Raw genomic sequence first — 15,643 nt, forward strand, 5'->3', positions numbered from 1 at the left:
ATTTGACAGATCACAAGTAGGCATAGAGACAGGCAGAGAGAGAGGAAGGGAAGCAGGCTCCTGGTCAAGCAGAGAGCCCAATGCGGGGCTCCATCCCAGGACCCTGGAATCATGAACTGAGCCAAAGGCAGAGGCTTTAACCCACTGAGCCACCCAGGCACCCCCAAATCTCATTGTCTATGCAGAAATCTCTTCTAAACATTCTCCATGACTCTAGCCTCTGATCGAGTTCATATACTCAGAAGGCAGCTCAATCCTTTGGTGAACAGCTCTCTGTTTTTGTAAGTTTTAAAAAATTAATTCAAGACCTCTCCTTCCAACTTACATTATTTTCTCCAAATGGTTTTTAATTCTGCCTTCTGGAATGCCAGAGACTTAGTACTTTGAAACAACGAGGTCTCTTCTGCTTTTGGTTAAATAATTTTGACTGTCTCCATCACTGTTTCTTAACACCCTTTACCAGCTGGTTAGTCCCCTTCTGTGGTATTTCTGAGTACTGATGCCTCTTTGAGTCTGGCACTCAGAACTGAAACAAAGCTCCAGGTGGAGTTACTTAAGGGTCAGTAGAGTAGGATCAGATTTGCTTCTGTGGAGGCAACCCCACTTTTCTGATTCATATAAACCTTCTTTCTACACACTGCTTTTTATCCAAGGCTTCCCTATCTCGTGTTTGGGGGAATTATTTGAAGTAATAGTTGCTGGAGTTTCTTTCTGATTATAAAATACTTACGATAGAAAATCTAGTAACTAGTGAAAACATTAAAAGAGAAGATAAATGTCTTTAACTCAGGAGTTAGTGGTGTATATCTTGGATCACTTAATCAGTATGCAGTATATAAATACATGTATGGACTGAGGTGTATACATGCATATGTATATAATTGTCATAAAGTCCCTATGTACAAGATTGTGTATTAACAGTAGTTTATAAACTAGAAACATCAGACTACTTTAGTGACTCTTAACCATCGCTATGGAAAACATGGTACAAATTAAAATTTGTGCAGGGAATGGAGGGGAAACATAGATGACTTAATTTTCATGCATGAATGCATGAGATTGTATGTGCATGTGTTATATGTATTTTAAACTTAGGTATTTAAACAGATAGCATGATAATTTTACTGGATCAGTAGATATATGTCTGTAATATAATTTTTAATTATGGCATGGTATTTCATTATACAGATATATTGAGCTTCCTGTAATCATTTATCATTGGGCATTTAAGCATATTTACATTCTTATTATAAATAATGCTATAGTGAACATACTTAAACCAGGAACACTTCTTTGATATTTATTGAATAAATTATTGGACTCACTGGATGAAAGATGATCATTTTAAGACTTTTCTTCTTCCTTTTTTTTCATTTTTAAGACTTTTAGTATAAATTGCCTTTCAGAAAGAGTATAACAGTTTCTCTCTTCCATTAGAGTTGTGTTAGTCTGTTACTTCAACACGACTATGTTAACATTTAAGGAAACAATGTACTTGCTAGTTAAATGAAAATATCTTGTTTAATTTGAATGCTTTAAATTCCTAATGAAGATGAAATTTTATCCCAGCTTTCCATTATTGACAATATATATTCCTTGTGAATTTTCTTTCCATGTCTTTTGTTTTTCTCTGAGGTTTTTCAGCTTTCCTTAATGCTTTTCAAAAGCTCTTTTAATATTAAGGATGTTAAACCTTAGATTGCAAAGATTTTCCCCAATTTACATCTGTCTTTTAATTTTTTTTTCAAATAGTTATTTTGGGCTAGTTGGACTTTAAATATATATACAGCTCTTTACATTAGATAATGGGAAGTTTCATCTTGTTGGGCTGAAATAATGGGTGGATTTCAAGAAGGTCATTTTGGATCCTACTGTATCTTCTTGAATGGCTTTCTTGGATCTTGAACTCCATAAATGTGATGAACATGTCCTTAACCAAGTTATTGGCAAAAACAGGACATAAATCCTTTCCAGAACCTTTCCTTGGAGCAAGCTGGGATGTTAATTGGTATCCTTCAGGAATATTTTTGAACCAGTTATGGCTTGACTTAAAGTTGTCCTTTTCTAGCTCACTTTTTGCTCTTGTGTCACAAGGATATCATTAGAATTATTTCAAAGCCTTTTTGAAATCTGTATGCAATATATATCTTTATTCCTAGTCAATTGTCCACATTGATAAAATGGTCTCAAAGAACTTAGTCTTAATGTATAGAAACTGCCTGTTTGATGCTCAATGCTGTATCAAATTTGTATGTATATATCTCCTGTTTGATTTTACAAATGATGTGAACTAGCTTATTAGAATTAATAAAACAAAAAAATTTAAAAAACACCCTATAGATAAATAAAATATAAATATTGTAAAAAAAAATAATAAGCCCCATCTGTGAAGTTAGAAAGCAGATATAGAAACTATGGGGTGTTGCCTTTTTACATCTGAGTCACAATTTTTCTCTGAGCTTTCTGGTGGTAAAAGTAAAAAGGATAACATGACCAGAAACATGATTTACATTGTCCTAAGGCAACCAAATACTAGTTCCGGACTAGAATATCATAAGTCTGTGAGCTTATGAATCCAAAGTGTGAAGAATCTTCTTTCCCTTTTCAGATAACCACCACTGTAGTACCCAGTTCTGGGCTTCCAGTACCTTACGCATCCTCCATAACTCTTTAGGGATCATAAGTAACATTTTCCTTAGTATTATTTAGGTTCATTGTGTGACAGCTTCAGACTTGGCCTGGCTTAGAGTTAACAAACACCTAGTCAACTACCTTCAATTTTTGGCTGGTCTTGGATTCAGGTCTCTTTCAGCAGTATTGAATGGTATTCTGTGCAGCCGAGGGATCATCTATCCCGATGGGGATCTTAACAGGGCTTTGGGGTGACTTTGACAAATTCCATATGATGTACAGTCTATGGTGTCAGTATACGTTGTCTTACATAGCCATGAGCCTGTTCCATATTCATTTGTTTTAGACACTTTCATCCCCTGTTCATATACTTGCCATATAGTCTAGCTGATTTATATTATTAGTTGGACATATCTTCCTGGCTAAGTGACCTCAGTGACAGAAGAATATGTAGAACATAGATCCAACTGTACATATAGTACTAAGTCTAGTACTGTACTATATATTATATATAATATGCTATCTCTAGTAATAGATTATAGATATATATAACCATTTACATGGGATATAAAGAGAATTTTATGGCAGAAAGAAAGAATATCTCACGTGTAGTTGGATTAATGGTATTTTCTAAAATGCTGGCTATGAGCCATTTTCTGGGATGTGAGCAGTCATATCATAATTGTCCTGTCCTTTTTCCTTCCTTCATCCCCTGCGTATAGCTCTGTGTTGCCTGTCCTGTCCTTGTAGCTTTGGTCATGGCCTCGGTTGCCAGTCAGTTCGTGGACATTTCCCGAGGACCTGCTATGTGCCCCGCTCTGTGTTTGGCATGATGGGGCTCGTAAGAGAGGTACAGGTTGCTGTTCTGCTCTCAAGGGTGATATTTAAATTATTTAATAGCTACACTAATCAGGCAGAAAGATCCTGGCTGGAACAGGGGTTCCTAGGGGCTCCATATTGGGCGGGGACATTAACCACTTAGTTGTTACGTTGCAGAAAGGTCTGGGGTCTCCAAGGAGGAGCCAGGGTAACAGGAGGAATGTACAGGATACTCAGAGCTGCAATTATTTCCAAGTGGTAAAAAAGTATTTAAATAGGGGTGCCTGGGTGGCTCAGTCGGTTGAGCATCTACCTTCAGCTCAGGTCATGATCCTGGGGTCCTGGGATCCAGCCCCAGCATTGTTCTCCCTGCTCAGCTGAAAGCCTGCTTCTCCCCCTCTCTCCGCTGCTCCCCATGCTTGTGTTCTCTCTCTGTGTGTCAAATCAATTAATAAAATCTTAATTAAAAAGGTATTTAAATAATAACCAGTTCTGGTGTCTGGGTGCATACTCACTGGGTGTCATTTCTGCCTGTTCATAGATACTGGGCGCAGGGTAAGCAGAGGGAGGCACTCTGGCCTCTGAAGCAATGGGACGGTAGGGATTGCCCTCCCAGCTTCTGGCCAGCTGCCCCGAGGCCTGCTCTTTGTCCTGCCCTTGGGATCCCACTGTCTGTTTTCCTCTGAGCAGGACACAGGGCATAGGCTCTGGCTGAGCCATAGTCACTCAACAAGGGGGTATTGAGCCCTCCCTGTGCATTGGACAACTTTCTGGGTATTATGGAGGTTCCAGTGAGATCCCTTTTTGTTAGGGGCTGGGCAGATGGCAATCATCCCGAAAGACACATTACTGAGCAGACACTGGCCAACCCTGGCAGGTCCACAGGACTAGCCAGTGTGGTGAACAGCAGACAGACAGGGTAGGTCCTCTTGAATCTCCATAGCTCCCCATTTTATCAGTTAAAAATATGGATATGGATATCTGGATAGATAGAGTAGAGGGGATAGATAAAGATCTTAGTTCAGAGCTTATTTTCTTCATTGGTTTGAGAACATCCTCCTGACCTTTGGTTCTGGGTTTGAGGCGAGCTCTGGTTCCACGGAGGGAGACATTTCTTCTTCGGGTCTGTGGTTAATTGTGTTCGCATTTCTTGCCTGTGTCATGGCGGGCCGCAGCATCATCCTTGGATTAGGCTGAGAGCTGAGAAAAGAGGGATCTAATTTTTACCACAGCTTATACCACAGGGATAAGATTGGCAGTTCTTGAATGGAGGGTTCTGGAGGTGTCCTCTGGTGACTTTTCTGGCTGGGTTTTTGCTGAGTAAGGGGCAGGAAGGGGTTGCTATGGTTTCATAGCTCATCCATCCCAAAGCCACCAACTCTGCTTTGGTCCTGGCCCTTCTCCTTCCCCCCATTTTTTCTTTTTTTAAGATTTATTTATTTATTTATTTATTTGACAGACAGATATCACAAGTAGGCAGAAAGGCTCCTCGCTGAGCAGAGAGCCCGACGCGGGGCTTGATCCCAGGGCCCTGGGATCATGACCCGAGCCGAAGGCAGAGGCTTTAACCCACTGAACCACCCAGGCGCCGCTTCCTTCCGCATTCTGATGAGTGGCTAACTTTTGGGCATAGAGTAAAGGCTGCTGAGTGTGAGCCCACACAGGAGCAGAAGAGTTTGGGGTTCATCCCTTTGTGAGGCCTGATGCCCCGCCCAGGACCCCTCCTCAGCAGCTCACAACCACTGGCCTAGCTTGGAAAGGGCCAAGGCAGCCTGGTTAGTGCCGCTGTTTTTTTAAGCTAATGAGGGCAGAGTGTGAGCCACAGGCAATGATGCTGGGATATTAACTGTGACAGGAAGCTTGATCATAATTATCTTAACGAGGATAGGGTTAATTACAGTGGAAACTTAAAAGTTCTCTCTGTTTGAATCCGCTAGAGCTGAATGCGTTGTGATGTTTTGTCATTTTGATATGACTTTGGAAAAGGCACTGGGACGCTCCCAGCAGCCGCAGCAGCTCCTCGGGGAGCTCAGCCATAGAGCCCTGTGAGTGAGGTAACCTAGATGGTACCTGTGGGTGAGATCACGGGCAGCTCTCCTGCTGGTGAAGCAGGAGGCAGGCAGCCTGCGATGGGCTTCCGGGGTGCTGATTAGGTTTCCCGAGCAAACCACCTGCCACAGGGCAGACCTCACACCCTGGTCTCCTGCCTGCCCTTGGCATCTCTTCACTGGTCTGGGGAGACCTGACTCCAGCTCCCTGGGCTGAGCTAGTGGGGGAAGACTTGTCCTCCCACTCTGGCCTCCGACCACTGCAGATGTGCCTGCCTGGCTTTCCCAGCCCAGCCCTCAAACATCTGCAGACTGTAAACCAGGCGGAGGACGAGTACTCTGGAGTGGCAGCCCCCCCCCCCCCGCCACTTCCCACCAGAGCTCTTGGGTCTGAAGTGCATTTTGCTGTCCACACACAAGGTGATAGCCGAGAAATTGCTGTCTCGTCATCTTTTCCTTATAGCTGTCCCATTAGACAGCATAGACCTGTGTGGGTCCTTAAAGCCTTGTCTGCCTTGTCATTTTGTTTAACAGCACACAACTCTTTGCACAGGCGTCTTGTATATAGGGCTGTGAATGCAAAGACTGATGCAAAAAATTTCTTTACTCCTTCCACGAAAAGAGCAACAACCATAACAACAAAAGTCACACTTTCAAAGAACAACAACAACAAAAAAGCCTCCCCCAAGTGTGTGTTTGTTGGCCTCCACATGCCAGCCAAGCCCCAGAAAGCCTGCCCTCTCCAGTTTTACCCTTCTCTACCCTGTCTCCTGTCCCCAGTCCCTCAGCTCTGAATTTAGCTGATTAAATCACCAAGTGCACACTACACCGATGACATGAAGACAGGGATTTATTAATTAGCAACCCCCACATAGCATGATTCCCTTTTAACTGAGCAGCTAATAACATTACCGCAAAAGGAATCTTACAACCAGACAGGTGACAGGGGATTTGAGCCTGAACTTGCCCTGCTCTTCTGTGAGGTCTCCCTCAGAATGGAGCTCTGCCCCAGAGGCTGCCCCTGAGAAAGGCGCCTGTGGGCACTCCCTCTGGTGTTCTCCCTCGGGTGTTCTCCCTCTTCCTGTTTGTCCCTCTTCATGCTGTGTCTTTTTGTGTTTTGCCTCCCCCCAGTACTCTTGGAAGGGAGCTTTCTTTGGCTTGCCAGTTGCCAACCATTTGCTGATTCTTATGATAAGAGTATTATATTTGCATAACATAACTCGGGAACAATGTGTATTTGGATGCTGCCTTTGACCAGAGCCCAAGTGATGTTTGTGGACAAAGGACTTATTAGCCATCCATAAGGTGCCCTGAAGGGAGGTGGCCTTAACTCCCCTTGTGGTAAACAGGGCCTCCTTGTCCTGAAAAGCACTTTTGAATCATCACTCACTAACCCCCATGGGGGAAGGGACTTCAGGAAAGGTCCGAAGTTTCCCTGCAGAAGCCAGACTGGCCTCACACCTCAGCCTCTTTGCTCCTCTGTTCCACCCCCCTCCCCTGCATCCAGAACACACTCCTCCCAACCCCCACCATGCCTGCTAAGGTCACAGCTACCAGAAAAATCAAAGAATGGAAGGAGGAAGGTGTGGAAAGGAACCAGCATCTGCTATTGACATGTTAGTCTTCTTTGGCTTGTGTTCCTTAAGATCCCGAGAGCTGGAAGCAGCCCTGAGCCAGAGAGCTCCACTGGGCTGTTGATAAGCCCACGTTCTTACTTGGAGTAAATGGTAGAGCTGAGGTAAAGTCCCAGAGTCCCAAGCTCCATGTGTGTGAGTTGTGTTTTGCCTCCCTGAGACATGAGGAAGAAGAGAAAGGAAGAAATAAAACACAATGATTCCATTGACCCTTATCCCCAAATGTTAAGTGGTGTCGCCTTCTACCATGGAGCAGGTAGTGCTGGTCTGAGGAGTTAGGGCTGGTCAGGGTGCTGGGCCCCACAAGGGGGCGGTGTGTCCTTTGGGGGTGAGTCAGGCAGGATGGGACATGCTGAGGGGGCTCTGGGCCTGGTGGGGTCTGGGGATTCCATGTCTTCCAATCCCCGTTCCACCTCCCAGGCACTGACTCCCTGTTCTGGAGTCCGCTTGGCTGAGGTCCCTCAAGGGAGATGCAACTGTCCTGAGAAAGCCTTAGTGCTAAAGTTCACACTCCCATCAGACGTGCAGGTGCTGCACACACAAGCAGCAGGGTCTGTAATGAAAGTGCTATCGGTAAATGAATAAATAGTGTGGACAACATCTCCCTGATTCGTCACATTTTATAGCATAGCCAGGAGATCCCAGGCGAGTCGGCCCTCTGGTCGACGCCGTAGCTCAGCTGTCAGCCTGTGCAAGCTCAGCACGGCTCTGGGCTCTGGCAGGTGAGCGAGCTGGGAGTACATGTGTCTGTGCGAGTCCCTCCACCGGGCAGGCGGCTTTCTTTAATTAACGTTTGGGAGCTGCTGGCCTGGGCAGCACATGCGCACAACTGCCCCTCCCAGCCTCCACCCCACCTCCACCCCTGCCCCCCCCAACACTCCTTAGTCCATAATGTTAAGAGTTAACTTTGAGCTAAATGTAAAAACAAGGCTATTTTTCCCTTTCTGATACTTTTTTTTTTTTCCCCTGAGCTGGGTACTTAATTCTTTCAGATGCTTGATTATTTACTGCCTTGACATCTACATTGCTGCATTCCACGCTTCTTTCAAAAATAAAGTGAGAAATCCACTTTCCATAAATTAAAACCGTAACTTCAAGCCAGGAGCATTGAAACAGAAATTCCCGCAACTCTTTCCTGAAACCACCCCCCCCCCGCACCCCTCCCAACAAAAACAAAAACAGAAAGAAAAATCATGAAAGAAAAAGAAACAGCCCTCTCCTGCTGGAGCGATCATGTGCTTCAGCAGATGCCTCTGCCTTTTGGGGCAGCCACAGGGACACTGGGCAGAAGCAGATGAAGTGATTAGTAAAGAAAAAAGGCGGAGAGGGGAGAAAAAAAAGTCAAAGGCGGCGAAGGGAAAGAAAGGAAGCCTTCCTCGCCTTTTCCTGGACTGTGCAGAGGAGAACCGCGAAGAAATGATACTTGAAGTTATATTTATTATTGTAAGAGGGGTATGATATTTCTGGGCAGGAATGATGGATGACAACTTAAATTTGTGTCCAGGGAATGAAGGTGAACTGTGACAGAGTTATTTATCTTGGGAATGGAGGTTAGGGTCAGCCGAGGCTGGGTGCCTGAAGGCACAAGACATTGACAAATTTATCCTGCAGGCCGTATCTGAAGCCCTTTGTTTTGGATCCTGGCTACTCACTAAGTGACCCTCATCCTTCATGTTGGCAATGCGTGAAGGATGCGGTGAGTGCCAGCGGCCCCTTCTCCCCCGCCGCCCCCACCCCGGCTCCCGCTACTAATTCTTGTCATTCACTTTGCTGACAGGCACCAAGCCCAAACTATTCCCAGTCCTGAAAGGGAAGGTTAAAATATTTATTTCGGCTCATAATGGCCTCCCTGATTTAGTGCAGGATCATTTTTCCTGTTGCCTTTGTCATTGCAGGTCACTGGAAGGACTGAGCGCGTTCGGGAGCCTGGAGGAACTCATCTTGGACAACAATCTGCTCGGGAACGACCTCGTGTTGCCAGGGTTACCCAGGCTCCATACCTTAACCCTCAACAAGAACCAGATATCCTTGGCTCTGTCCGCTGCCTTCACTCCCCGCCCTGCCCCGCAGTGGTCCCTGCAGGCACACACCGCCCCCCCCCTCTTTTACCCTTCCCCCGCCCCACACAAATACCTGCAAAATGTCAAATGAGTTTTATGTGTCAGCTAAATTAAAGTATGTGAAATGCAGTCCATGGGCAGACAAAGCGTTCTGTCTTCTGGCACTCGGGACACTTCAGAGTAATTTATTATAGGTCATTCATAAATGAAATGCACCATTATATCTTCCTGTTGCTCCATTTTAGTGTAGAGATCTAAGTTATGGCTGTGAAGAAATCTTTTTAATAGATAAAAATAGAGAAAGAAAATAATGTCACTGCTGCTGAGAAGGCAGAGCCGGGTTCTGTTTGCTTGGGCCTGTGTGGGAGGGCGACCTCTGGTGGGAAGTCCAGGGTGGTGCCTCTAAGAGAACTTCGCCTTCACGGAGGTTTCTGGAAGGCTTTGGTGCAGGCTGGGAGAAGAGTTCTGGCACAGGAGAGGGGGAAGGGGCAAAGATGCGAGATATGTGTGAGTCCAGGCATAGCCCTGCCCTCTGTGGTGTTTCCTGTACTGGGGTGATGAGAGAAGTCAGAGCCGTTTTATTGCGTGCCTTCTCCTGAAGTCGGTGAGGACCTAGCCAGCCTGGGATGAGGCTCAGGGGGATGAAGGGTTCTGGGTTCTACAGACAGGCTGAAAATGGAATCAGAAGCCTTCTGCGGCGTTAGGCAGCTAGCTCTTCTGTACAGTGTGGGTCTCCCTGCTACCACTGTGTGAACGGAGAGGTAGGGAGTGTTGTCTGTTTTGTTAACTCCTTTATCCTTCACACCTAGAACAATGGAACTGAGGTTCAGTGAATGTTTGTGGGATGAATAAATGAAAGAATGATTGTCATCAGCTGTTCTTTATTGAGCTGTTCTTTATTGATCCTGTGGGTCAGACATGGTGCTGGGTAATATTAAGCATATTATTTTTTGTTCTTACCAAACCCTGGCAGAAGATGTCCATTTGTCTGAATGAGGAAAGAGGTGAGCTGTAAACCCAAAGCCGGACATTGACCAGAATGCTACGTCCCGGATTTAGTCTCAACTGTGGCCAAATCCACAATTCTCTCTATTGTGTTCTGTTGCTTCGGAGTTGAAGTCCACTCACCTTGTTTTATTAGTGGAACATTTCAGATCTAGAATAGTTTAATCACTTGCTCCTGTTCACATGGTAAGTTAGAAGTAGAAAATGGATCAGGGCATTTTCCGTAGAGTGTGGAAATAAAAGACCAAACACCCAGATATATATGTTACCTTTACTGTGTATGCGTATGTTTGCTTTAAGAATGTTAGGCCAGACCATTTATTACCCTCTGGTTATATTTCAAGTCATAAGACAGTATTTTCCTTATTAGGTAAAATATACTACTATGGCCATTATACATTGGCACTTTACTAGAAGTTGAAGGAAAGAGCTGACAAGTTAGTCTTTACCATAAAGCAATTTTTAAAAAATATTTTATTTATTTTTTGACAGACAGATCACAAATAGGCAGAGAGGCAAGCAGAAAGAGAGAGGGGGAAGCAGGCTTCCTGCTGAGCAGAGAGCCTGATGTGGGGCTTGTTCCCGGGACCCTGGAATATGACCTGAGCTGAAGGCAGAGGCTTCAACCCACTGAGCCACCCAGATGCCCCTACCATAATGCAATATTGATGGATTTTTTTTTCTTCTCCTATCCTTTGGTCAACCAACTTTCCTATTCACTGTTCGAAAATTATTACAGTGTGTCTTATGGCTCCCTTGACTGTCTTAAGTGATTAGTTGGATGATATTGTCAAATCAGTCAAGAACAGAAGGATTATTAGTATAGAATTGGATGGTAAGTTTCCTTCTTTGGGCCCCAGTGCTGATATCTGTGTCCCACACTGATGTAAAGTACTAGCCTTTGGACTTGGGTTCATGAGTCAGCTTAATCACGTTTAGCTACGTGGTTGTGGACAGGTCTGCCTCTATTTGTCTGGAAGCCTCTATTTGTCATTTTGTATGTATGTGTGACATCATGGCTTTCACTTGCCTATTAAGAGAACTGGAAAAAAGGAAAAAAGAAATATATGAAAGACTTATTTGAATGTTGGAATCAAAGTGCTATGATAATGTGAGCAACACAGGTTTCTGGGTAAAAAAGCAGCTGCCTCTGCCCTGGGATGTTGTCACGTTTGCAATATAAGAAACAGTGACAGGAGAAAGATTTCCCGAAAAGCCCACACACCAACCCTTAAGGACTTTGTTTGGTAAATGCTGTACAATTGCTAATCCCAAACTCAATTCCTCTTCTCCCTCAGCACACTTCCTGGCCAGTTCTCTGTCACATTAATTGGTGCATACTAATAAATGTAAGTTTATTTCAGCACAAGCCTGAGAAAAACAATTAAAAGAAGAGCACGCCAACTGTGAAAGAACATCATTTCACATAATCCCAGTTTGCAGAGGAACTCCTGGGTGATTTTTTTTTTAATCAACCTCTGATTTGTATAATAATCAATCAGTGCAAAGTATTTTCGGGGTAATTAAGTGTCCAAAATGTGTACTTTATAGTATTGCTTTCCTCTGTTACTATTGTCATTTGAGGAGACATGGGATAAATATTGATGTAAATATTGATGATTGACAGAATACCTCATCAGTCTCATGAGGTTAGACTAATAAGTAAGATTCCTGCTTCATGTGAATTTGCTAAGTATTATTGTCTTCCATTTTAGAGGGCTCATTTTCATTACTGGCACTGAATATGCTGAAAATACATAGGAATTCATTCTGGATATTTTTTGAAAGATTACATATGAAATATATGATATGATATTCATTTTGATCTGACTTATATCACTTAGCATAATGCCGTAAAAATTCATCCATGTTGTGACAAATGATAAGGTTTTATTCTTTTTTATGGCTAAATTATATATATATTTTATATAAATTTATATAATTATATAACCATATAATTATATTTATATAAACTTATATATATTTATATAAATTATAGAAATATATATAAATTATATATAATATATATATTATATAAGATGTTGAGCATCTTTTCATGTGTCTATTGGCTACCTGTATGTCTTCTTTGGTCTATTCAGATCTTTTGCCCATTTTTAAATTAGATTGGTTTTTGCTATTGAGTTATGTGAGTTTTCCATTTATTTTGGTTTTTATTATTATCATTTTGAGAGAGAGAGCAATAGCAGGGGTGAGGGCAGAGGGAGAGGTTAAGAGAATCCTCAAGCAGACTTCCCACTGGGCATGGAGCCCGAGGCTGGGCTTCATCTCACAACTCTGAGATCATGACCTGAGCCAAAATCAGAAGTCAACTGATTTAACTGACTGAGCCACTCAGATGCCCCAGTTCTTCATATATTTTAGAAATTACTTATCAATTATATGACTTGTAGTCATTTCTTCCCATTTAGTAGGTTGCCTTTTCATTTTTTAAAATGGTTTCCTTTGCTGTGTAGGAAGTTTCTCATTTTTTTCCCTTCAAGGTTTGTTTGTCTGTTTGTTTGGTTTTTTAATTCTAGCTAATTAACTTACAATGCAATATTAGTTTCAAGTGTAGAATTTAGGGATTCATCACTTACAACACCTGGTGCTCATCACAAGTGCACTCCTTAATCCCCATCACCTGTTTCATCCATCCCCCTGCCTGCCTCCCCTCCAGTAACCATCTGTTTGTTCTGTATAATTAAAAGTCTGTTTCTTGGTTTCTCTCCCCCCCACCATGTTTGTTTGTTTTGTTTCTTAAATTCCGCATATGGGTAAAATCATATGGTGTTTGTCTTTCTCTGACAGACTTATTTCACTTAGCATTATAGTCTCTAGCTCCACCCATGTTGTTGCAAATGGCAAGATTTAATTTTTTTGATGGCAGAGTAATATTCCATTGTATATGTGTTTCTTATTTTTAAAGGAATGAATTGGGCCAGAGAATGGTTGAATTCTCAGTGTTGCTATCACTAGAGATTAGCAAGCTTCTTGGCTCTACAGATCTGAAGGATTTTCTTTGTCTTTGGTTGAGTGCCTTTCCCTTTCCAATCCTCAGCCTCTTCAATCTGTAGTGGTAATGCTGAGGGAGAAATGATAGTGGCAGGGGAGGAACTGAAGCAGAAGGCCATGGTGTAGCTTTAAAGCTGGCTAGGTATAGTGCTGTGCTGATGGAGAGTACTTCGTTACCCACTGATTAAAATAAGATACTAATTGGCTCTTTCAGGATGTCATGATTTATCTCTCCTCTGGTCTTCCTGCATGATCATGAAGATTGGTTTAATTTCCCCACATACTTGACCCAGAAGCTAGAGAATGCAAGCCAAGTAAAAGCAGGAGTAACACCATATGGAATTCTCTTAACCTAATATTTCTGACTGTACCTTTTCAGCCAACTGATTCTCCTATTGTCTTGTGAAAGTACTGCGGAATCTTCTAACAGTTACTGTGTTTTAAACTGCTATTGCTACTCCATGAAATGCTTTGGACTTGGGCTCTATCAGCCTGGATGAATAATAACCTACCTCAAAAGTTAGTGGCTTAAAACAACAACTGTGTTCTTTGTCTATAATTCTGCATGTCAGCTGCATGTCAGCCCTGTTTGTCAGGGCTCGGCTGGATGGTTCTTCTGTGGATCTTGCTTTGCGTTTTTAGGCAGCTACAGTTATCTAGAGGACTGGGTGGGATTGGGTGGTCTGAGATGGGCTCACTCATATGTCTGGAAGCTGGTCCTGGTTGTTGGCTGAACATGCCTCCAGTAGGCATGCATAGGATTCTTTACATGGGGCAGGTGTTCCCAGAGCAAAGCCTGAATGTACAAGTTCTTTTCAAGCCCTCTTTGCATCTTGGGTGTTGCTGCCCTATTGCCAAAGCAAGTCACATACTAAATGTAGAGCCAGTGTGATAGGGGACTATACAGGTGTGTATACAAAGAGGCATGCCTCATTCCTATAACAATCCTACACACGGACCTTGATGTCTTATCTCTTTAAGAATTTATCTCACATTTGTAATAGACCCAGAATCAAGTAACTGTTGACCTTCTGCAAAGGTAAGTACTAGTTCTTTCTTAGAAATTGAGTCTTATTTTAAATATATGAGAAAGCTTACTATTAAATGGGGTTCTATCTGAAGTTCTTTTGTAAATTTTGGTTTGGTTTTAATTTTTGGTGTTTTTGTTTTTTGGTTTTGGTTTTTGCTTATGTAGAGTTTTCCATTTTGTTTTTACTTTCAGGTAGGCATGACTGTCCAGTGCTCTGTTACTGGACCCTGTGAACGTGGATTACGGGTTGTTTTATCCTTTGGAAAGAGGTTGTGTCCTGTAGTGGTTAACAGTAGGCTCTGAAGCCAGGATTCTTGGGCTTGTATTCTGGCTCTGCCACTGGCTGCGTGTCCCTGGGCTACTTACTTACCATCTTGATGCTTTGCTTTTCTCTGCAAAACTGGGACAATAATGGTATCCACCCCACTGGTTGTTGTGAGGGTTTTTCTAAATTTCTAATAAATTAGCAAATGGTGATTATGGTGATTATTATTACTATTATTATCCTAGAGAATTATGTAAGCTTACTTGATTTTACTTGGGCCACATTCTAACCATGGCCAGAGTATAGATTTCGAACGCGTCTTTGATTTTTATAATCTAAAGTCACCTGCCTGTCATTCTGTGAATTGAGAACCACTGGTGAATACTCTGATTTTTTACGAAAAAACTGGGGGAATATGAACTTTTTGAAGTCGCAGCGATGGTCAGTGGGAGGGCTCACTCTAGAACCCAGACATGTTAATTCCTAATTCCAGACCCTGAAACTTAAGTGAGGGAAAATCACTGCTTAAGAAGAGGAAATAAGATGCTGGAGAGAAGTCATCTGCCTGTGCTTGCCCTACTCTTGCCCCTCTCGCTCCAGCCCTGCTCCCAGCTGATGATGGAGCCCATAAAAGGGATTTCAGAGCCCAGATCCACCATATGGAAAATTTCTTCTCAGCCTACCAATGCCTCACTTTCAGGCTGCGTACCTCCTACTTGACTTCCCATCCTTGTTCTGCTGGCTCTTTGTTCTACTTCTGTTCCACTGTCAGTGCTGATGTTACTTCTTCATCTCTGGGTTTATAGCTTGTCTTACTCTTCTTCCTTTGGTTCATTTAGACTGGCCAGGTAGTCACTGGCCACAGTTGCCACACTGGCCACATGGAGTTGATCTTATCTCCCCCAGTGCTCATATTCTCTCTCTCTCTCTCCTACACAGATGCCCATGTGCATACACACACTATGCTTGGCTCTTCTCCAGTAGGGTTGGGTACTTGGTAATGCTCTCAGCCATATCATGTATGAATACCAAACCCCAAATAACAGAAGAACACCTGAGATGTCAGGAAAATATAGATACTTTGGACAATCAAATGATTCTTCCCATTCTTCCTTTTGGGGTGGGTGGGGGAAGGGTAA

General features: G+C 43.0%; 1 protein-coding gene across 2 annotated transcripts in view; it reads left to right on the forward strand.

Moving 5' to 3' along the window:
- The window catches only part of LRMDA (leucine rich melanocyte differentiation associated), a 1,048,937-nt gene that overhangs the window by 567,994 nt on the left and 465,300 nt on the right, over nt 1–15,643 (forward strand). For both annotated transcript variants that reach the window (XM_045083585.1, XM_045083584.1), the window contains exon 3: nt 9,028–9,154. In XM_045083585.1, the coding sequence (XP_044939520.1) occupies nt 9,028–9,154 (127 nt within the window). The remainder of the gene's footprint in view (nt 1–9,027; nt 9,155–15,643) is intronic.

The sequence above is a fragment of the Mustela putorius genome, unplaced genomic scaffold, assembly GCF_011764305.1.
Source record: "Mustela putorius furo isolate JIRA1106 unplaced genomic scaffold, ASM1176430v1.1 tig00000698_pilon_pilon_pilon, whole genome shotgun sequence".
In the NCBI taxonomy this organism is placed as follows: Eukaryota; Metazoa; Chordata; class Mammalia; order Carnivora; family Mustelidae; genus Mustela; species Mustela putorius.